The sequence below is a fragment of the Choloepus didactylus genome, chromosome 2 (assembly GCF_015220235.1).
Source record: "Choloepus didactylus isolate mChoDid1 chromosome 2, mChoDid1.pri, whole genome shotgun sequence".
NCBI classification, from domain to species: Eukaryota; Metazoa; Chordata; class Mammalia; order Pilosa; family Megalonychidae; genus Choloepus; species Choloepus didactylus.
In genome coordinates, this window is record NC_051308.1 from 126,728,730 (window position 1) to 126,753,905 (window position 25,176).

At 36.6% G+C, this 25,176-nt stretch overlaps 1 protein-coding gene across 4 annotated transcripts in view; it reads right to left on the reverse strand.

Moving 5' to 3' along the window:
• The window catches only part of MAGI3 (membrane associated guanylate kinase, WW and PDZ domain containing 3), a 294,015-nt gene that overhangs the window by 100,721 nt on the left and 168,118 nt on the right, over positions 1 to 25,176 (reverse strand). For all 4 annotated transcript variants that reach the window (XM_037826333.1, XM_037826332.1, XM_037826335.1 and 1 more), the window contains exon 2: positions 12,150 to 12,266. In XM_037826333.1, the coding sequence (XP_037682261.1) occupies positions 12,150 to 12,266 (117 nt within the window). The remainder of the gene's footprint in view (positions 1 to 12,149; positions 12,267 to 25,176) is intronic.

The window sequence follows — 25,176 nt, forward strand, 5'->3', positions numbered from 1 at the left end:
CATTTCACTAGCAATAAATGAGAGCCACAACTGACCTACATTAGTGTTTCCATGCAGGAATTTTTTCCTGGAGTTTCTCAAAAATTTAATTTTTCTAAATTTCAGGAAAAATCAGTTGATAGACTGGGAAAACCTGAAAAAAGGATAATGTTCCTGTGATAATTAAAGCTTAACAAATCAACACAGAGATGTTACTGGTTCAAAGGAACTGACTGATATCAATTGAAAACAAGAGCAGGAAACACTGAAAAGGAGAGTCAAATGTTCAAGTTGACATTTCTGGGAATCAGGACAGAAGCACGTGGGAAAGCAGAAGCCGCAATCTAAGCAGACAGTCTTGCTTGCTCGTAGCTGTCTGCTGCCAAAATTGAGTCTTTCTTGCAAATAAAATATTAATGAGATTATATGCATATTATACTTTATATAAATCCTGTGAATGGTGTTTCAAGAAATAACATGTTTTGGAGGCTAAATAAATCCTTAAATTGGCAACTTAGACAAGTGATTCTGTGTAATGCTGTTAACTTTGCTGGGAGATGTGAATGTTACAGTAGTTGAATAATACCCAATAATGTTTGTTGGCATATTCTACTGTTTGAGTATCTGCTACAAGCTTCAGTGCTTTGTAAATACTGTAGCAGGAGAAATGCAAAGAAAAGAAATGAATGGTGGTGGAACACTCCAACATGAAATTAGAAACTGATTTAAAATATGAAGTAAAAGCAATATAATTTAAATGGCAAAACCAAAATCAGGGCAAGGAGACAAAACATTTTCATCATTAAAAAAGGAAACAAACTTATAAAAGCAACATATATCCTAATGCCGAATGTGAAGAATATTTGGATATACTCTTTAACAATCTGATGAATGTCAATGCAAAATGAAAGAAATTTTTCAATGTCTGAAATATTTGTCACCAAAGATCAAGACTATGCAATTGATGCTTTGTGTGCTTTAAAATTTCCTTTTAGGAAAGGCAATCTCAAATATTAAATATGTGTGGTATAATCCTTCAAATTCTTAAATGATTTTTATTTGGCATTTATTTTGTATTAAATCCCCTTCTTTTGATTTTTTTTTTAATTATCAAATGTATGTATCAGGTAGAGATCATTTAAATATATTGGTTCTTAAAAATAATAATAATAATAAACCATTTAATTATATGTTGCCATTTTCTATCTGTAGCACTTAGGAGAATCCATCTCACATCATAATGCTTATAGCCATCATTAAGGCTGGAACAACAATCAAATGCATCAGTCATTTGGACTCCCAAGGTACTTAACTTCAGTTGACACCTCATCACAATCTCTCAGAGGTATTGTGATTAAATTGTGATGCCACTGCTTGTCATGAATTACCAGCAACGTATGTTCCACTGGCACTCAGGACTGCACACAACCCAAGAACACAACCAAAACTAATCCTCAAATCCTTCCTTTCAAGGTTTGTCTCCTGGGACTACTCCCAGTACCAATTTTTTAGTAAATTGAACAGGGAAGGTTTAGTACAAAGAATTATTAATTATTTACATGGAATTAACTGAGTGAATAAGAGAGAACTCGAAAGAATACCACCCTAGTATATTGAGAGAGAACACCCAAGTAAGGAACAAACTTGGAAGGGAGAGACTCTCCCAATGTCTAGGATTCAGACCTCATTGGATAGGGTGTGGGAGTGAAATTTGCTGGGTTGCCTGGGGACACAGCAGGCTCACAGCCTTGGGTTCACCAGCAGACAAGGAACTGTCGGCTGGGATACCTATGAAATTTGCCCATTGTGAGGGTGTGGGGTTGCTTTGAATTTACTAGAAAACTAGTTGGGAAACTGGCTGGACTCAGTGGAATGCCACTAGGAAATGGCTTGCAAAGGATGTTGCTGAAATCTGGAGTTGGCTGGGGTGCCCATAAAACTCACCAGGAAACCAAGAGGAAGTCAACTGAGGCAACTGAGGATCTTGTCTAGAAGCAGCACAGAGACTTGCCACTGAACCCCCTGCTGGGAAGCCAGCTGGTGCACTGGTGGAATTAGAAAAAGCACTGCAAGGGCACTGCTAAACTTGCTGCTGGGAAGCTGTCTGCTAGGGTACTGTTGAAACTTGTTTGAAGTCTTTTTACATGGTAGGAGCATCAAAAAAAGGTACACTGGGACTACGAAGAGAAGCCACTTCATTCTCTAGTGTCCTTCCTGTGCCCTCTACTGACAAGGCTTAATATTATGCCAGTCAGGCAACAGAGAAGCGTTCCAGATCTTACGAAAGGGTTCTGAAATTGAGAGGCAAGAAAGTAATAACCGGCAGACTCATTTTGTGAGAGATTCTATCATAAATGGGAGTTGAATTCAGTCAAACATTCTTTCCGCATCTACTGAGATATGTTGTTCTTTTCTAGTCTGTTTTTATATTAATTTTTTTATTGTTACACCAATATTGCATTCCTGGAACAAACTCCACTTAACAATAATGCATTATTCTTTTAAAATATTGCTAAATATCCATTTACTAAAATGTTTTTCAGGATTTTTGAGTATAGGTTCATGAAAGATTTGGGTCTAATTTTTTTTTTTTTGGTTGATCATTTTTTCTTTGTAAATTAGAGGTTATAGATTTACAGAAAAATCATAGAGAAAGTACAGAATTCCCAAATCACCATTCCCCCACAAATACTTTTCCCTGATATTAACATTTTGTATTAATATGGTACCTTTGTTACAATAGATGAACCAATGTTTTTAAAATTATTTATAATTTATTAACAAAAGTCCATAGTTTAGATTAGGGTTCAATGGTTGTTGTTGTTTTATTTTGTTTCTGAAAACATATACACAACCTAAAATTTCCCATTTTATCACTTTCAAGTATACAATTCAGTGGTATTAATTAAATTCACAATGTTGTACTACAACACTACCATCCATTACCAAAATTTTTCCACCACCGAAACTCTGTACTAATTAAGCATTAACAACCCTCTCACCACCCTCACCTCTTATAACCTGTATTCTTATTTCTGCCTGTATGAGTTTGCATATTCTAATTATTTCATATAAGTGAGATCATACAATATCTGTGTTTTTGTGTCTGGCTTATTTCACACAATAGGATGTCTTCAAGGTTCATCCACGTTGTAGCATGCATCATTACTTAAATCATTTTACAGCTGAAAAAAACTCCAACATATTCAAAATGTATACCACATTTTGTCCATATATTCATCAGTTGATGTAAACTTGGGTTGCTTCTACTTTTTGGCAATTGTGAAAGATGCTGCTATGAACATCAGTATGCAAATATCTGAGTCCCTGCTTTCAATTCTTTGGGGCATATACCAAGGAGTGGGATTGCAGGGTCACATGGTAGTCCTATCCTTAGCTTTCCAAGGAACAAAATGTCTTCCACAGTGGCTGCACCATTTTATATTCCCACCAGTAATGAATGAGTGCTCCTATTTCTCTGTACCCTCTCTAACATTTGTTATTTTCCATATTTTTTAATAGCAGCCATTCTAATGGGTGTAAAATGGTATCTTGTTATGGTTTTGATTTGCAATTCCCTAATGGCTAATGATGTTCGGCATCTTTTCATGGGCTTTTTGGCCATTTGTATATCTTCTTTGGAGAGAGGTCTACTAAAGTCTTTAGTCCATTTTTAAATTGGGATAGTTGTGTTTTTGTTGTTAAGGTAAAGGATTTCTTTATATATTCTGGATATGTGGTTTCAAAGTATTTTCTCCCGTTGTGGAGGTTGTCATTTTACTTTCATGAGAAAGACCTTTGAGGTGCAAAAGTTTTTAATTTTGATGAGGTCCCATTTATCTATTTTTGTTGTTGTTGCTTATGCTTTTGGTGTAAAGTCTAAGAAACCATTGCCTAACACAAGGTCCTGAAGATGTTTCCTACAATTTTTTTCTAGCAGTTTGATAGTTCTAGATCATATGTTTGGGTCTTTGATCCATTTTTAGTTGATTTTTGTGTATGTGTAAAGTAGGGGTCCTCCTTTTTTTTTTTACCAAATGCAGATCAAGTTTTCCCAGCACCTTCTTTTGAAGAAACTGATCTTTCCCAGTTGAGTGGACTTTGCACCTTGTCAAAAATCTGTTGGCCATAATGGGAGGACTGATTTCTGAGCTCTCAACTCAATTACATTGGTCTATATGTCTGTCCTTATGCCAGTACCATGCTGTGTTTTTTTCTCTTAATGCAGTTTTACTGAGATATATTCATACACCACACAAACTATCTGAAGTATACAGTGTCTCACAGTATCATCACATAGTTGTGCATAAAACCCCATGATCAATTTTAGAACATTTTCATATCTCCAGAAAAGAAATAAAGAATTTTTAAAAAAACCCAAACACTCCCATACCCCTTACTCCCCCATACCAGTTTGTATTTCCTATGTCTCCCAGAAAAAGCCATGTTCTTTGATGTAATCTTGTGTGGGCAGATGTATCAGTGTTAATTAGATTGTAATTCTTTGTTTCCATGGAGATTCGCCCCGCCCAACTGTGGGTGATGACTCTGATTGGATTAATTTCCATGGAGGTGTTACCCCACCTGTTCAGGGTGGGTCTAAATTAAATCACTGGAGCCATATAAATGAGCTGACAAACAGAAGGAACTCAGTGCAGCTGTGAGTGACATTTTGAAGTGCAGCTGAGAGTGACATTTTGAAGAGGCAGTACAGCCAAAAGGGACACTTTGAAGAATGCACAGAAGCTGAGAGAGTAGCTGCAGATAAGAGACTGTTTGAAGACAGCCGTTGAAAGCAGACTCTTATTCTGGAGAAGCTAAGAGAGGACAAAACACCCCAAGAACAACTGAGAGTGATATTTTTGAGGAAATGCAGCCTAGAGAGGAACATCCTGGGAGAAAGCCATTTTGAAACCAGAACTTCGGAGCAGACACCAGCCAGGTGCCTTACAGCTAACAGAGATTTTCCAGACACCATTGGCTGTCCTCCAGTGAAGGTACCCTTTGTTGATGGACACTTTGTGGCCTTAAGACTGTAACTTTATAACCAAATAAACCCCCTTTATAAAAGCCAATCCATTTCCGGTGTTTTGCATTCCAGCAGCATTAGCAAACTAGAACACCCCCCATTATCGATCCACGGTATTGGTGTAAATTTGTTACTGCTGATGAAAGATGATTAAAATATTACCGTTAACTATAGTCCATACTTTTCAATAGGTACATTTTTTCCCAGATATCCCTCTATTATTAACTCCTTGTTATAGTGTCATACATTCGTTCTAGTTCATGAAAGAACTTTTTTGTTATTTGTATAATTAATCATGGACATTGTCCACCATAAGATTCACTGTGTGATACATTCCCATGTTTTAATCTCCAACTTTCCTTCTGGTGACATATGTAATCCTAAACTTTCCCTTTCCATCCCACTCACACACCATCCAGCACTGTTAGTTATTCTCACAATAACATGCTACCATCACCTCTGTCCTTTTCCAAACGCTTATGTTCAACCTAGGTAAACATTCTACACATATTAAGTAACAGCCCCCCATTTTTTTTCTCCATTTGTTCTTTTGTCTGTTTGAATTTGCTTGATCTGTCTTCTAGCTTGCTGATTCTTTCTTCTGCCTGTTCAAATCTGCTGTTGTGTGTCTCCAGCATATTTTTAATTCCATCAACAGTGTCTTTTATTTCCATAATGTCTGTTATTTTTCTATGTATTCTTTCAAATTCTTCTTCATGTTCTTCTGGTGTCTTCCTAATATCCTTTATCTCTTGGTACACATTTTCCTTCATTTCCTTGAAATGATTCAGAATATTTGTTTGAACATCTTTGATTAGTTGTTGCAGATTCTGGGTCTCCTCTGACTTTCTGATTTGTTCCTCTGACTATACCATCACTTCTTGAATTTTAGTGTGCCTTGTGATTTTTTGCTAATACCTAGTCATCTGATTATCTTTATGTGTCTATTCTGCTGCTGGTTTCTCTCTCTTGTCTAGGATTTAGTTGTTGCCTGGCTTTGTATTAGAGCACTGCTTTGACATTTGGGTTTTTAGTATTTCTTAGCCAAAACAGGGCCGGGTACCCATGCATGGGGTATAGAACAGCTCTGATGTGCTTGGGATAGGGTCTGGAGAGGCTCTGAAAAGCCCTGGTGTTTTCCCCTGTACTTTCCTGCCTGTCCAGCAGATGGTGCTGTTCAGAGACTTAATCGTCCTCAGAAGCTGCTTACCTCCTGGAGCCACACATCATCTGCCTGGGCAGGGCTAAAACTGCAGGGTTCCTGTGCCCTCACTTCACATAGCCCAAATCTGGCACAGTGTTGGGCTGTGTCCCCTCTATACTTGTGCGGAGGACTCCCTGAGCTGCCCCAGTCCACAGCCATCCCCCAGGCAAGAATCAGCCCACCCGCTGCTCTTTTTCTCAAAGGTAGGGGATGGGCACCAAGACCCATGGCTGGAATTACAGTCACTGTTCACGTTTTCTCAGACTCTTTGTCCCTCACTGACTTGGGCCTTGGAATGTACTACCCTGTCCGCTGGGTCCCCAAACAGTTGATTTGGACAGTTTCTACTTGGCTACTTGCTGCTTTGGGGAAAGAACTACATTTGGTGGCTCCCTCCTTGATCCTCTTGGAAGCTCTTCCTTGCTGCCCTTTTGTATTCTGCCCTCCCCAGTGACTTAAGTCCTGCCGTGGGTCGCTGGGGACTTGGGTCTTTGTGTCTGGACATAGGTGGGGATCTGTCTCACTGCTCTGAGAGACTTTATAAGTCTGTGTCTGCAGTGGGAGGTAGAAGGGATCCCAGCTGCTGCCTCTGGGCATTTCTCCAGCTGTATGGGACTGAGTGAGGGAGAGGGGAGAGGACCGGCCAGTCCAGGACAGAAGTTTCCTACCTGATATTTTTCTCTTTTTTCAATTCAGTCTCTGTGGGATCCCGCTCCAGTCTTTACCTTCCTCCAGAGTTCCGGACAAGTGAGATTTTTCCCTTTTTTTGCTGAATCTCTGGGGAGAGGTTTTCAAAAGTTGTCTTACATTATCATGTTGATGATGTCCTCCCAAATACATTTTTATCTTTTATTTTAAACAATTATTTAAAAAGAAAAAATTTTTAATGAGTGAAAAACATCTTCTATCTTTCCTCACCAATTTACCATATTTTACATTCTTTTATTTCTTTGTGCAGTTCCAAATTTTCATCTGGTATCATTTCCCTTCCACCTGAAGAATTTCCTTTAATATTTCTTACAGTGCAGGTCTGCTGGTGAAAAATGCCCTCACCTTTTTCGTCTGAAGAGTCCTCTATTACTCTTTTATTTTTGTAGGATAATCTTGCTCTATGTAGAAATCCAGATAGGCACTTTTTTCTTTCAGCATGTTAAAGACATCATTTGATTGTTTTCTGGCTTTTACTGCTTCTGTTGATTAATCTGCATTCTTTGTTCCCTTCCATGTAATGTATTTTTTTTTCCTTTGGCTGTCTTTCATATTTTTCTTCTTTATCATGTACTTTCAGCATTTAGACTATGATGTGTTTGGTGTGGTTTACTTTATGTTTGTTTTGCTTGAGTTTGTAGAGCATTTTATATCTGTTGGTTTATAGTTTTCACTAAATTTGTAAAAATGTCAGCCACTATTTCTTCACATACTTTTTCTGCTTTCCCCATTTTGGCTTGATATTTCCCCATGGGTCAATATGAACAGAAAATGGTCTTGTTCTGCTAATGGTCCAAAGTCTGAAACAGTTGTTTCAAATATCTTGTCCAACTTCTAATTGTTACGATAGGTGAGAAAATCCATTAACAATTAGTTCTTCACAGCAGCAGCAGAAGTCTCTCTGTTGTTTTGCTATTGTTCAAAAAAAAAAAGAGGTTTTTTTTCTCAGTCTTTTCTTCTACAGGCCACGGTTTACTTACTTTATATTGCTGTCTTGAAGTTTACTGATCTTTTCTTCTGCAGTTCCTAATCTGCTGTTAAGCTCATCCAGTGAATATTTGAAGATCAATTATTTAATACATTCAATATTCTCTTCATTATGTTCAATTTTTCCTTTAAGTCCTTGAGCATATTATAAATAACTTAAATTCCTGGTGTGGTAATACCATCACCTGTGGTGGGTTTTTTTTGTTTTGTTTTGTTTTGTTTTTAATTTTCCCTAATAGCTGACACTTCTTCTGGCTATGATTAACATTTTTACTGCTTTTTTGAACATCAAGTAATTTTTTATTAGATGCTGGACATACTGAATATTCAGTATGTGGATTTTGTTGTCTTCCTTTAAAGAGTGTTGATTTTTGTTGTCACTAGCACTTAAGTCACAAGTGTATCACCTTGATCCTTTTGGGGCTTGCTTAATTAAGCTTTGTTAAAATGGGTCTAAAGGAGCCTTAAATCTATGGCTATTTTAGACTACACTAAGGCGTGGCACTGATGGGGTCACTACTGAATCCCAGGGTATTCCACAGGGTGGAATGTGCCAGTTTGAGTGTATTGTGTCCCCCAAATGCCATTATCTTTGTAGTCGTGTGTGGGGCAGAAGTTTTGGTGCTGGTTGGATTTGCTTGGAGTGTGCCCCACCCAGCTGTCGGTGATAATTTTGATGAGATGTTCCCATGGAGGCGTGGCCCCACCCATTCGGGGTGGGCCTTGATCGGTGGAGCTATATAAATGAGCTGACTCAAAGAGGAAAGAGAGTGCAGCTGGGAGTGATGTTTTGAAGAGAAGCAAGCTTGCTAGAAAGGAATGTCCTGGGAGAAAGCCGTTTTGAGGCCGGAGCTTTGGAGCAGACGCCAGCTGCCTTCCTAGCTAACAGAGGTTTTCCGGAGGCCATTGGCCATCCTCCGGTGAGGGTACCCGATTGCTGATGTGTTACCTTGGACGCTTTGTGGCCTTAAGACTGTAACTGTGTAGTGAAATAAACCCCCGTTTTATAAAAGCCTATCCATCTCTGGTGTTTTGCATTCTCCAGCATTAGCAAACTAAGACAGGGTCACTACTGAATCCCAGGGTATTCCACAGGGTCTTTCCTCTCAGGTTGATTAGAATTCAAATGTCTCTCAAGCCCTGTGTAAGCTCTGGGAATTGCTAACCTTACAGCTCTCAGACAGCTCTCTGATGGACTTCATGGGAGTTTTATCCTACATGTTTTCAGCTTAGTATTTAGCAGTAGACTCAAGGAGACCCCTGTATAGATTATTTAAGCTCTTTTTTCTTCATCACTCCCTCTTCTCTGATATGCTGTCCTGCAAACTCCAGAAACGTCAGACTTCTTGAAGTCAGATTTTTGTCTTTGGAACTCAGAGACCGCTGTACTCTACCTTGGCTCCCCTTCCCTGTGCTTGATCCAGAAAGTGCCTCCAGGAAGAATGTTAAGGAAATCACAGAGTTCCTTCATTTCTAGTCTCTTTTCTGCTTCTCTCAGGGACCATTGTCCTGTTGTTCCTGTAGTCCAGTGCCTGAAAACAGTTGTTTCAGATATTTTGTTCAATTTCTAGCTATTTGTGATAGTATCCAGTATCAGTTAGTTCTTCATGGCAGATGAAGTATCTCTCTTCTTATTTAGTTTTGCTGCTCAAATTGTCTCATATTTTGTCAGTGGGCTCTTGAGTCTTTTTAATATAGTCTCATAATTTTTAAAGCATTTGCATACTTTCTAGTGCCATTAGATGTTCCAGGTTCATCTTGTACTTTCCCTGCCTCACAACTGGAATCAGAATTTTCTCCAAGGAGGCAAGGTGTCCTTTAGTGAAGAATGATAGAGACCAGATATTACCCCTAGGTGTGCTAACTGCTACTGACATGTCATTGCTTCTAGGTTCCTGGATATTTCAGTTTGTGACTGAGTAAGAGGTCCTATTATGACCTCAAAGGGCTAAGGCTATTTGGATCTTATAAACTGAAACTATACAAAACGCAGCTCCTTTCTAAGACTAAACCCTACACAGGAGAAACTGAAGATCTGTGTCAGTAGAAACAGATTAAAAGAAGATCCAAGTAAATATGGCAAAGGGTAGCAATGGGGCAGGTCTTAGAAAGTACAAGTACACCTTCTTATTACTTTGTATACAAAAAGGAAGAGGGGGCTCTAGAGTCATGAAACTAAAAATGCTATCCTGAGACTCCCCATGCAGGCAGAATACCAAATTACTTATAAGGGAATAAACATTAGATTGTTATCAAACTTTTAAGAGCCAATGCTTCATGCCAGAAAACAACTGACTAATATATTTAAGATAATCAAGGAAAGAAAACATGAATCAAATATTTTATATCCATCCAAACAAACTTTAAAGTATTGAAGCCACAGACAAACTGCTAAGGCGATCCCATGAGTCCTTCCTGGGGAATCTAGCAAAGAAAAAGCTTTAGACAACCACAATTATTAAGGGGAAAAAATAAAAAAAGAATCGGTGGCTTAAATTAAATATGTATTTATCCATAGAATAAAGAATAAATGATGTAAATACACCACATTAACAAAACAAAGGGAAAAAACTACATGATCATCTCTAATGACGCAGAAAAGGGATTTGACAAAATCCAACACTCTTTCTTGAAACGCTTAGAAGAAAAACAGGAATAAAAGGAAACTTCCTCAACATGATAAAGAACATATATGAAAACCCCACAGCTAACATCATACTCAGTGGTGAAAGACTGAAAGCTTTCCCTCTGAGATCTAGAACAAGACAAGGATGCCCACTGTCATCATTGTTATTAAACATTGTACTGGAAGTTCTTGCCAGAATGGTTAGGCAAGAAAAAGAAATTCAAAAGGCATCTAAATTGGAAATGAAGAAATAAAACTTTCACTATTTGTGGATTATATTATTCTATATATAGAAAGTTCAGAAAAATCTACAACAAAGCTACCAGAGCTAATAAACACATTCAGCAAAGTGGTGAGATACAAGTTCAACATGCAAAAATCAGTAGTGTTTCTAGGAGCAATCTGAGGAGGAAATCCATTTACAATAGCAACTGAAATAATCAAATATCTAGGAATAAATTTAACCAGGGATGTAAAGGACTTTGTACACAAAAACCTACAAAACATTGCTAAAAGAAATTCAAGACAACCCAAATAAATGGGAGGCAAGGGATCCAGTTAAAATAGGGGTAAGAGAAAAACATCGGTTGAGTATCTACTCTAGGCCAAGTGGTTTACATACATGCTCTCATTTTAATCCTACTAACTTTATTAGGTATATTTTATTATTCTCATCTTATATGTGGCAGGTGTTTGAAGCTCAGGAAAATTAAGCCTCTTGCCCAAGTGAAACAGCTGGTAAGATGCTAGTATCAGGATTTTGAACTCAGTATTACCCCGTTCTTTTCCACTACATAATACTGTTTGTTGTTTTTTGTTTGTTTGTTTTTTTAAGGCAGTGGCTGAGGGATAGATACTTAAAGCAAAATTAGGAAGGCTTAGTGAGAGACTGGACATTGTGTAGATTAAACAACAAAAGGGAATCAAGACACCTGGAATCATTATAAAAGCCAATATCCCCAAGGAGTTACAAATATATTGGTTATTAATTTTTATTCTTCCCTGAACTTGCACTAAGTAAAATCAAAACCTAAGCATATGTGATTTATTATTATGTGTTTAAAACAAAAACAAACAAAAAAAAACACCATTACAAAACAACCAGGTCCTAGACTGGAAAAGATCCACCAATACAGATAAAAATTTAAGATGGATTACCACAAAAAAGGCACTGCATACATCTTCCTTTTCTTCCTTTATTCTTTGGGGAGAGGGCAGATTTTAAGACTAGTAATATCCTAATAATTCATAGAGAAGTATTTTTTCTTAGTGTATAAGGCATTGAAAGTAAAAAAGTCTTCTTACTGCATAGTTTTTAGAAATTGATTTACAGGAATAAAGTCTAGTTAGCAACATGTAAACACATTTTAAAATTCTAGCAATCATTTTTAGTTACAATATAAAATCTTCTAGTTTTTCTAATTGTAAAAAAAAAAAAAGAAATCTAACGTTCTCTGAAAATTTCTCTCCTTATCCAAATTTTATTCAATCTTTTGTCCCAAATTAGTCTTTATAATTTCATATGAGATACATACTCTACTGAATTATTTCTAGATGTTTGATTAATTAATCAAGGATATTTCTGCTTTGTTTGTTTTATTCCATCACATACTTACATGGAATCGTTCTCAAGTAGAGATTATCTCTGATCACTTGTTGCAATTTGTGGTCGATTGATCCTTTCTGGAACTGAAGACTCAGGTAGTGTCGCAAATCTTTATTAATGACTTTGCCTACAAAATAAAAACAAAAAAAATATGGAACTGTTAGATCTCCAGCTAAATACAGAAGCTAGTGATTGAACCATTTAGCTGTTATCAGGAAAAAGAAATCATAATATTTAAGTAAAAAGGAGGTAATTGATGCTGAGTATAGGTACATAACTAAAATATGTACCTGTAATATAACAAGCGCATATTTTTACATAGAAGGGGAGGGAGAAGAGATAGGACAGAGAATATGACAGATATAAGAGGTAATTTCATTTAGTACTATGGCTTTAAATACTACCTATATACTGCTCATTTCCAAATTCGTATCATGTCTCCATCCCTGACCTCTCTCTACCAGCTCCAAACTCATTGAATTCATTCATATATATTCAAGATATATTTGGAAATCAAATAAACACCTCAAAACAACTCTTAATTCCACATTCCCCAATGTTTTCCTCTCCCCCAATTTTCCCCATTTTGGTAAATAATAACATCATCTACCCAAACCTAGAGGTCATCCTTGATTTATCCTTTTTATTCTATCCCTCAGATTCAACCTGTTAGCAGTTTCTGTCAACTATACCTCCAAAGCATATCCCGTACTGTCCACCATTGCCACCACCCTGAACTAAGCCACCATCATTTCTCATCAGGAATCTTTCAATCTCCTTCTGATTGGTGTCCCTACATCTATTCTTGCTTCTCCCATCCCCAACCTTTACACAGCAGAAAGAGATTTAAAAAAACATCAATCCATTTAGACCTGCCCAGTGACTTCTCATTGCACTTGAAATAAAATCCAAATTCCTGAACAAGGCCTAGAAGGTCCTACATATTCTGGCTCTGGACATTTCTGTCCCAAACTTGTTCACTTTTCCCCCTCTCAAACCATAATCCATCCATGCTGGTCATCTTTCTGGTTATCCCTGGAAAATCCAAACTGGGCCATATCTCAGGCCCTCTGCCTGTCTCTAGGTTGAGTAGGCATTTTCTGTCCACTTGCTTGACTCCTAGATCCAATGCAAATAAATAAGAGCAGGAAAGATTTTCTCCTGTTTGTGGGGAAAGTAGAAGATAAATTGAGGAATACTGGAGGTCTCAAAGAAATATTAAGCAGAAAGGTAGAGGACTACAGAAATCTGATAGTAAGAGTTGGACTTAAAATGAAAGTAAAAGCAGTTCAAACATTATCTTCAAATAATTAGGAAAGACGACTGCTAACGCAAAGTAAATTACCTTATTGAATAAGAAATGGCTAGTTGCTTAAAATATCCTCTATTTTATTTAGGAAAGAAGAGTTATGACAACATGGTTGGATAAATTGAAAAGTACAATGGATCAGTTCATTCTTTTAACTATTATTCCATAATACTACATTAGTAACTCCCACTTTTGGTCTTTTCTTACATATATAAATAAACATAGCCTATATGAAAGGGTGTTAATATAAGCAGGAAATTCAGGGTGTTTCTTAAGCTCAGAGATAACATTCAGATCCTAAACTAATAAACATAAACCAAAAAAAGTTCCTATTTGGCTTTGCCAAAAATAGATGCTGAAGAAATGAGGCAACCTTTGTGATTGAAAGAAGCAAAACTAAAATATATTTGCAGGGATGAACATAAAAAAAAAGCCCTAGTCCCAGAGGTTGCTTCTGCCAGGCATTTAGAGGCCCTACATATTAGTCCAGTTTAGATGAAATCATATTATTTCATTTTTAAATTTATAATACAGTACTTGCTCATTGCTGGGTAGAAGAAAAAACTAATTCTTAATCAATACTGGACTGTCACATTGTTTATTGAATAAAAACATACTCAATAATCAATTTATTAAGTATTTTTAAAATTAGGTAATAGTTGTTTTGAATGCATTCTAATAAATATTATACAAAAGCCATGATGGATTGTTATATAGGTGTTTAAAAGTATTTTAGTGATATTTGAAAAAATTTGGTTAGGGTTTTGAATGGGAATTCAACAGTTTTTTCCCATGTAACACCTTCTCCAGTATCTAAAAATCTGCTAACATGTTTTCAAGATTTAATTTAGATAAATAATAATACCCTTATAATTTAAAAAGCCCATCTGAATCAATACTTTTTTTTTAACTCAAGATTTCTTTCTTTCTTTCTTTTTTTTTAATTTGAATCTTTACTATAAGATATGGTATAACAGAGAGATAACTGGAAAATGTTAGGAACCCAGATTGGATTTTAATCTACAAAATAACAGAACCATTAAATCAGATGTAATTAAAGGACAAAGCTAAATAAAATCATGGATCACAAATTACATCATGAGATGTCTCTTAAGGGGAAATGGAATTAAAACAATTCAATTCCTATTTTAAGATTCCAGGAGCTCTTGAGACTGAAAGGACAGTTAAAGCAGAAAGAGGTAGATTTAAAGAATACTATCTATAATTATCAGGGCTAGAATTGCACTCCATTTTCACCCTCACTTTCTATTGAGATTCTGGATGTAATAATGAGATGAACAGTGAGAGACAATTTCATAAATACGACATTTTATTTTAAAATGTGAAACTATTCAAAAAAGTTATCATACTTTTCATCAATGAAATATTAATTATGAAAATTTAATAAATTAACTATATGGGTTGGCATTCTTCAAGATATACAATTAATAATAAAATATAGCAGATATAGTAGTTATAGCGTACACTTCCTTGTTTTAAGAAACCAAAAAACTTTCTTAAAGAAACATAGTATTATGGTTCCCTCAGAGATAAAATTCTAGGGAATTTGTTTAAAAAAAAAAAAAGTACAAATATCCTGAACAGGTAGCTGATTTGTGGGATTATTAGAAGGCCAACAAAAACATTAACTGAAAAAAGATTCTGCTGGGAGTATAACAGATGCAAATTGGCAGGATAGTAAGTTTTACAGATTGCTCCCTCCACCAGAAAAATGAGTGAGCTGGCAAAAGAGATTGAATTAACTAAGTGGTAACCTTGGAATTAGATTGGACATTTACAACCACCACAGAAGAACCAGACGAAGGGAGAAGCTGCTGAGATTTCAGCTCTTGTAAGTGAAGGTGAGCACTAACCAGTAATCAGGACCCATTCTTCAGCCTGAAGCCCTGGCCATGGAAACAACAGCAGCTGCAGAAGGGAGGCCAGTATTCTGGGAGTGGTTGGCTGGGGCCAAGTCAGACAAGGAACCCTCATCTCTCAATGTTGGGCTGGAAGTTGAGGTCAGTGTGGGGGGTACGGGGTGGGACCAGCGTAGATTCTAGCTCAGTTTCTGCTCCCTGCAACAGCAGCTTCTATCGTCCCACCGGCATCCACCAGGAGGTCCAGAGACAGTGCACCTTTTTTGTTGTTGGTTTGCTTCATGTAGGGTGTTTCTACGTCTGGGGGATCCTTGAGAATACAGTAAGGATTCCAGCCCCAGTATCAGTCCTCTAGACAAAGCAGCTGTTTCTGGCCTCACATAAGCATTTACTGGGACATAAAAAGTCAGTGCACTATTTTTTTCTGGTTGATTTTCTTTCTTTTTCTTTCTTGTGTTTTTTGACCTGGTGTTCCTTGAGGGACCAGTACAGATGTTAGCCTCAGTTTCAGCCCTCTCAGCAGCAATGGCTCCCGCCTCCCACCATCATCTACCCAAGGGCCCGCCATTCCATCAGCATCTACCCAAGGGTTCTGGCCTCCTATCAGTATCTACCAAGACGTTTGGGTTAGTTTTCTTTAGTTTTGTTTTTCTTTTCTGTGTGTGTGTGTCCTTCTTGGTCTGACAGATACCTGAGATATGAGAGCCAGTGCTGGCCTCGGTTTCAGCCTTGACAACAACAGCTTTCAGCTTCCCACTGACACCTATCAAGAGACTTGCAGAGACACTGCACCTTTTTGGGGGGGAACGGGGCTGTTTGTTTGGTAGACTTTTTTCTTGTCTTGTCTTTTTCTACCCTCACCTCTTTGGTCCGATGGACTGAGGGACCACAACATAGTACTCACAATGCCCAATTCTCAACAAAAAATTACAAAATATACAAGGAGATAGGAAAATATGACCCAGTCACAGGAAAAAAAGAATTCAACAGACACTATCCTGGAGGAAGCCCAATTGCTGGAATTACTGATAAGAAATCTTAGATTAACTCTCTGAAATAAGATCAATGAAACTAAAAAAAACATAGACAAAGAAGGAAAGGAAATTAGGAAATCCATATATGTACAAAACAAAAATTTCAATAATGAGATAGAAATTATAAAGAGGAACCAAACAGAAATTCTGGAGTTGAAAAATACAATAACTAAAAATTCAATCTAAAAAATATACACAAAAAGAATTGAGAAGGGATACAAAACAACTCATTATAATAGATCATATAAACATAAAGGAAGACAGTAATAGAGGAAAGGAGTGCCAAAGAAAGTATAAGATACACAAAAAACAATTAGTAGAACGGCACAGTAAGTCTTTCCTTATCAGTAACCACCTTAAATACAAATGGCTTAAACTCTCCACAAAAGGCAGAGATTGGCAGAATAGATAAAGAAGCATGAACCAACCACAGGCTGTTTTCAAGAGAAACATCTTTAATTCAAAGACACAAATAGACTGAAAGTGAAAGGATGGAAAAATTATTACAAGAAAATAGCAACCAAAAGAGAGCTGGAGTGGCTATATTAATATTAGACAAAACAGACTTTAAGTCAAAAACTATTACAAGAGACAGAAAAGGATATTTATATTGATAAAAGAGTCAATTCAACAAGAAGACATAACAATTATAAACATATATGCACAACAGGGCCCCCAAAAGATATGAAGCAAACACTGAATTGAATGGAAAAAGAGTTCTACAGTAATAACTGGAGAGTTCAAGACACCACTCCACTTTCATTTTCATTTTCAACATCGGACAGAATATCTAAACAGAAGATCAGTAAGGAAACAGAGGACTCGAACAACACTATAAAGCACTAGATCTAAAAGACATATACAGAACACTTTACCCAGCAACAGAAGAATGTACATTCTTTTCGAGTGTACATGGATAATTTTCGAGGATAAACCATATATTAGAGCATAAGTCTCAATAAATTTTAAAATATTGAAATCATATAAAGTAACTTCTCAGACCACAAAGCAATGAAGCTAGAAATCAATAACAGAAAAAAAACTGGAAAATTTACAAATATGTGGAAATTTAAAAACATACCCTTAAACTATCAAAGGGCTAAAGAAGAAATCACAAGGGAAATTAGAGATGAATTCTTAGTAGAGAAGAATGTATAGCTATTGAATACTTGTATTAAAAAAGAAGAAAGATTTCAAATCAATAACTTACCTTGAGGAACTAGAAAAAGAAGAGCAAAGTAAAAATTTAGCAGAAGGAAAGAAGATTAGAGTGAAGATAAGTGAAATAAAGAGTTCAGAAACAAATGAGAGAATCAACAAAGATGGTTCTTTGAAAAAATCAATAAAATTGGCAAACCTTTAGCAAGATGGACAAAGAAAAAAAAAGACACAAGTAACCAAAATCCAAAATGAAAATGGTGACCTCACTACAGCATTACAGAAGTAAAAAGGACTATAATAGAATGTCATGAACAATTATATGCCAACAAATTTTAGATAATCTAAATGAAATAGAAAAAATTCCTAAAAACACACAAATTATCTAAACTGACTCAGGAAGAAAGAGAAAACATCAACCTATAACATGTACTAAGATTAAATCAATAATGAAAAAACTCCCACCAAAGAAAAGTCCAGAACCAAATAGCATCACTGGTGAATTCTAACAAATATTTTAAAAAGAACACCAATCCTTCTCAAACTTTTCCAAAAGTCTCCCTCTCAAGTGGAGGGAACACTCCCTAATTCATCTTCAGCATCACCCTGATACCAAATCCTACAAACAAATCACAAGAAAAGCAAATTACATACCAGTATACCTTAGGAATATAAATGCAAATATCTTCAACAAATACTAGCAAAACAAATCCAACAACATATTTAAAAGATTAAAAACCATGACCAAGTGTGATTAATCCCAGAATTCAAGGGTGATTCAACATAAGAAAATCAAGCAATGTAATATACCACATAAATAGAACAAAGGGAAAAAAAAATATGACTATCTCAATAGGTGCAGAAAAGGCATTAACAAAATTTAGCATCCTTATTTGATAAAAACACTTAAACACTAGGAATAGAATGGAACTTCTTTAATACAATAAAGGGCATATATGAAAAACCCACAGCTAACATCAGACTCAAAGACTAATAGCTTTCCACCTAAGATCAGGAACAAGACAAGGAGTCCCACTTTCAACATTGCTATTTAATACTGTAGTGAAGTTCTAGCCAGAGCAATGAGCCAAGAAAAAGAAATAAAAGGCAGCCAAATTGTAAAGGAAAAAGTAAAACTATCTTCTTTGCAGATAACATGACCTTATATTTAGAAAATCCAAAGGAATCCACAAGAAAACTACTGGAGCTAATAAAATGAATTCAGCAAAGTGGCAGGGAACAACATCAACACGTAAAAATCAGTAGTGTTTCTACACACTAGCAATGAAGAACAATTTGATGAGGAAACTAAGAAAACAATCCCACTTACAACTGCATCTAAAAGAGTAAAATAACTAGGAATAAATTTAACTTAAAGATGTGTTAAGACCTGTACACTGAAAACTACAAAACACTGTTGTAAGAAATTAAAGAAAGGCCTAAATAAATGGCAAGACATCCCATGTTTATGGATTGCAAGAGTTAATATTGTTAAGATGTCAATACTACCCAAATTAATCTACAGATTCATGGCCAACTGATTTTCAACAAGGGTGCCAGGTACATACAATGGGAAAGAAATAGTCTCTTCCATAAAAGGTGTTGGGAAAACTAGATACCCACACATGAAAGAATGAAGTTGGACCCCTACCTCAAAACAAGTACAAAAATTAACTCAAAATGGATTAAGGACCTAAATGTAAGAACTAAAACCACAGGATTCCTACAAGATAACATAGGAACAAATATTAATGACCTAGGATTCAGAATGGATTCTGAAATATGACACCAACAGCACAGGGAACAAAGGAAATAATAAATTCAATTTCATCAAAATTTAAAACTTTTTATGCAAAGGAAATTATCAAGAAAATGAAAAGACAACCTACAGAATGAGAGAAAATAGTTGCAAATACATATGATAAGGACTTAATGTTTTCCAAAGAAGATATACAAATGACCAATAAACATACGAAAAGATGCTCAACATCATTAGCCATTAGAAAAATGCAAACCAAAATCATGAGATAACACTTTACACCCATAATGCTGGCTATTATTAAAAAACAAAATAGAAAATAACAAGTGTCAGAGAGGATGTAGAGAAATTGTTGGTAGAAATGTATAATGGTGCAACCGCCATAGAAAGCAATATGGTGGTTCCTCAAAAATGTAAACATAAAATTACCATAAGATCCAGCAACTTCACTACTAGATATATAGCCAAAGAAGGTGAAAACATTGTTTTAGATACTTTTAAACCAATGTTCATAGCAGCATTATTCACAATAGCCAAAAGGCAGAAAGAACACATCAACAAATGAATGGTAAACAAAATGTGATACATATACACAATGTAATAATAATTGGCCATAAGAAGGAATAAAGTCCTAGAGACATAGTGCAATTTGGATGAATCTTGAAAGCATTATACTCAATGAAATAATCAAGGACAAATACTGTATCATGTCACTTATATGAGATATCTATTGTGAGAATTAGATTAAGTTTAGCTTTCACACAGGGTGGGAGAAGACAAACTGTAATCCACAGTCAGTCCCCCTGCTTATCCGCCCACTATCTACTGTCCTTGCAAGGTGGAGACTCGGGGTAGAGTTTCCTTAAACAGCTTCATAAGTTGTTACCAAACGAGCTCAGACTGGCTCTGCAGCTCAAGAACAAAGGAAAGAGGGGTGGAGACTTCTTTCAAACGTTCCAAGTTTGCACAGGAGACTTTTTTTCAAATGTTTCCAATTTGGGCGGGCTGCATGTTTCAAATTTGGGCAGGTTAGTTAGGCTTGTCGAATAAAATGTAACCTCTAAAGTATCCAGCCAATGGAGAGACAGGAGAGGGACTTGCGGTTAGATGTAGGAAATAAATACTGCTGGGTCTATTGTCCTGCGCGCCACCCCTCACATTTTGGTTGGGTACCCGTTCTTGCAAGATCGTGAATAAATTCTTTTCTTCTCCACAATTGGGTAAGCATTTATTCCATTTAGGAATAGTGCTTGTTTCTCACACTATGAATAGCAAATTTGCAGAACAGAAAGTAGATTACAGATTACAAGGGGAGGGGAGGAGGAGTGAAAGGGGAGTTTTTTTTTTTTTTTTTTAATTAACTTCAGTTTTATTGAAATACATTGACACACCATACAATCATCCATGATATACAATCCACTGTCCACAGTATGATAACATAGTTATGCGTTCATCACCACAATCTATCTCTGAACATTTTCCTTACATCAGAAAGAACCACAACAAGAATAAAAAATAAAAGTGAAAAAAAAACACCCAAATCATCCCCCCATCCCACCCCATTTGTCCTTTAGTTTTTGTCCCCATTCCTCCACTCATCCATACACTAGATAAAGGGGGTGTGATCCACAAGGTCTTCACAATCACACTGTCACCCCTTGTACTCTACATTATTATATAATTGTCTTCAGGAGTCCAGACTGCTGGGTTGGAGTTCGGTAGCTTCAGGTATTTACTTCTGGCTATTCCAATACATTAAAGCCTAAGAGGTGTTATCTATATAGTGCATAAGAATGTCCACCAGAGTGACCTCTCGACTCCATTTGGAATCTCTCAGCCACTGAAACTATTTCGTCTCATTTTGCATCCCCCTTTTGGTCAAGAAGATACTCTCAGTCCCACGATGCCGGGTCCACATTCATCACCGGGAGTCATAATCTGCGTTGCCAGGGAGATTTACACCCCTGGGAGTCGGGTCCCACGTAGGGGGGAGGGCAGCGAGTTCACCTGTCGAGATGGCTCAGTTAGAGAGAGAGAGGGCCACATCTGAGCAACAAAGAGGTACTCAGGGGGAGACTCTTAGGCACCATTACATACAACTTTAGACTCTCCTTTGTGGTAGTGAGCTTCATAAGGGCAAGTCCCATACTCAAGGGCTCAGCACATCAAACCACCAGTCCCAATGTTTCTAACAACATATGCTAGGGGATCAGCATCTCAAAGTTTAGAGATAGGCCTTACAATTCAGGGATAGAGTTAACTGCTGTAAGAGCTTACAATCTAGGGACTATTACAATTATTGTGTCCACGTTAGGCTACGTTCTAAGATTCAATTCTGAGTTTACACATTGTAGTTAGTCCATATTGGTGAGGCATCATCCTTCTCACCATGCTTTCTCCAACACTTTTACTCCTATATATATTTTTTCCTACAATTTTATAGAGTTATATTCACATACCATACATTTATCCATAGTGTACAATCAGTTGTTCATGGTATCATCATAAAGTTGTACATTTATCACCACAATCAGCATCCGAATGTACTGATTACTACAAGAAAAATTGTTTTCTTTCTTTTCAGCAATAAGAAAAAATGTTAAAAAGAAAAACAACATGTCATACAATACAATACACTATCAAGGACAGAAAACAACACCACTACCAAGAATCCCACATTACTCCCCTATATCCCCCTCTCATATACATTTAGCATTGGCGTATTGCCTTTGTTACATTTAATGGAGGTATATTACAATGTTACTGTTGACCATAGACTCCAGTTTGCTTTGATTATGTTTTTTCCTGAATACCATCCCTTATTCAAATTTCTACATGGTTGACATTCATTTGCTTTCCCACATGCAAAAACATTTTTATATTTGTATATTTAGTAACAGTCATTGGCCACTCCAGTTTTTGCCACGTTATACAGTCCCAGTCTTTATCATCTATCTTTACCTCTGGTGTCATACATTCTCCTATCCCACCTCTTTCAGCTTTACTCACAGACATCTTTGTTCAGTGTACTTACAATACCGTGCTACCATCACACAGTATTATGCTATCTATTTCTGGATCTATGCAGTCAATCCTAAACATTCTGTAGTCCTTCAGCATCAAATGGCTGATCTCTGCCCTCTTTCTATCTCCTGGTCGCCTGTTTGTCAGCTTTTAACTCCCAAAGTTTGTTCATTAATGTCTGTTCATATTAGTGAGACCATACAGAATCTGTCCTTTTGTTTCTGGCTAACTTCACTCAACATAATGTCCTCAAGGTTCATCCACATTATTACATGATCCATGTCTTTGTTCTGTCTTACAGCTGCATAACATTCCATCATGTGTATATACCACAGTTTGTTTATCCACTCGTCCTTTGATGGACATTTGGGCTGTTTCCATCTCTTGGCGATTGTGAATAATGCTGCAATAAACATTGGTTTACAAATGTCTGTTTGTGTCTTAAGTTTCAGTTCCTCTGAGTATATACCCAGCAATGGAATAGCTGGGTCATATGGCAAATCTATATTTAGCTTCCTGAGGAACCTCCATACTGTCTTCCAGAGTGGTTGCACCATTCTACATTCCCACCAACAATGAATAAGCGTGCCTCTTTCTCCACATCCTCTCCAGCACTTGTCATTTTATGTTTTTTGGATAATGGCCATTCTGGTAGGTGTGAGATGGTATCTCATTGTGGTTTTGATTTGCATTTCCTTAATAGCCAGTGAAGTTGAGCATTTTTTCATATGCTTTTGAGCCATTTGTATTTCCTCTTCAGAAAAATGTCTGTTCATGTGTTTTGCCCATTTTTTAATTGGATTGTTTGTCTTTCTGTTATTGAGATGCAGGATTGCTTTATATATTCGGGATATTAAACCCTAATCTGATATGTGGTTTCCAAATATCATCTCCCATTGTGTAGGTTGCCTTTTGACTTTTCTGACAAAGTCCTTTGATGTACAAACGTGTTTAATTTTGAGGAGACCCCATTTGTCTATTTGTTCTTTGGTTGCTCGTGCCTTGGGTGTGAGGTCTAAGAAACCACCTCCTTTCACAAGATCTCTAAGATACTGCCCTACATTTTCTTCTAAGAGTTTTATGGTCTTGGTGCTAATGTTTAGGTCTTTGATCCACTTTCAGTTAATTTTGGAATAAGGTGTGAGATGGACATCCTCTTTCGTTCTTTTGGAAATGGATATCCAGTTCTCCAAACACCATTTATTGAACAGGCTGCTCTTTCCCAGTTGCTTCAGCTTCACTGCCTTATCAAAGATCAGTTGTCCATAGATGTGAGGGTCTACTTCTGAACACTCAATTCGATTCCATTGATCCGTATATCTGTCCTTATGCCAGTACCATGCTGTTTTGAGCACTGTAGCTTTGTAATATGCTTCAAAGTCAGGTAGTGTGAGACCTCCCACTTCACTCCTCTTTCTCAAGACATTTTTGGCTATTCGGGGCAACTTACCCTTTCAAATAAATTTAGTTATTGGTTTTTCTATTTCTGTATAGTAAGTTGTTGGGATTTGAATTGGTATTGCATTGAATCTGTAAATCAGTTTAGGTAAAATTGCCATCTTAACTATATTTAGCCTTCCAATCCATGAACATGGTATGTTCTTCCATTTTTTCAGGTCTTGTTCAATTTCTTTTAGCAGTTTCTTATAGTTTTCTATATAAAGGTCTTTTGTGTCCTTGGTTAAGTTTATTCCTAAATACTTGATTCTTTTGGTTGCTATTGTAAATGGGATTTTTTTCTTGATTTCCTCCTCTTGTTGCACATTACTTGTGTATAGGAACACTACAGATTTTTGCGTGTTGATCTCGTAGCCTGCTACTTTGCTGTATTCACTGACTAGTTCTAGTAGCTTTGCTGTAGATTTGTCTGGATTTCCTACATATAGAATCATGTCATCTGCAAATAGTGAAAGTTTTACTTCTTCCTCTCCAATTTGGATGCCTTTTATTTCTTTTTCTTGCCTAATTGCTCTAGCTAGAACTTCCAGCACAATGTTGAATAGCAATGGTGATAGTGGGCATCCCTGTCTTGTTCCTGATCTTAGAGGAAAAGCTTTCAGTCTCTCCCCATTGAGTGTGATGTTAGCTGTGGGTTTTTCATATATTGCCTTTATCATATTGAAAAAGTTCCCTTCTATTTCTATCCTTTGAAGTGTTTTCATCAGGAAAGGATGTTGAATTTTGTCAAATGCCTTTTCTGCATCAATCGAGATGATCATGTGGTTCTTCTGCTTTGATTTATTGATGTGGTGTATTACATTAATTGATTTTCTTGTGTTGAACCAGCCTTGCATACCTGGAATAAATCCCACCTGGTTGTGGTGTATAATTCTTTTAATGTGCTGCTGGATTCGATTTGCGAGTATTTTGTTGAGGATTTTTGCGTCTATATTCATTAAAGAAATTGGTCTATAATTTTCTTTTTTTGTAGTATCTTTGCCTGGTTTTGGTATTAGGGTGATGTTGGCTTCATAGAAAGAGTTAGGTAGCTTTCCCTCTTCTTCAATTTTTTTGAAGAGATTGAGCAGGATTGGTGCTAATTCGTTCTTGAATGCTTGGTAGAATTCACATGTGAAACCATCTGGTCCTGGGCTTTTCCTTTTTGGGAACTTTTTGATGACTGACTCAATCTCTTTACTTGTGATTGGTTTGTTGAGGTCATCTATTTCTTCTTGAGTTAATGTTGGTTGTTTATGCTTTTCTAGGAAGTTGTCCATTTCATCTAAGTTGTCTAGTTTATTAGCATATAGTTGCTCATAGTATCTTCTCATTATCTCCTTAATTTCTGCAGGGTCGGTAGTTATATTTCCTTTCCCATTTCTGATTGCATTTATTTGCATCTGCTTTCCCTTTTTTTTTGTTAGCCTAGCCAG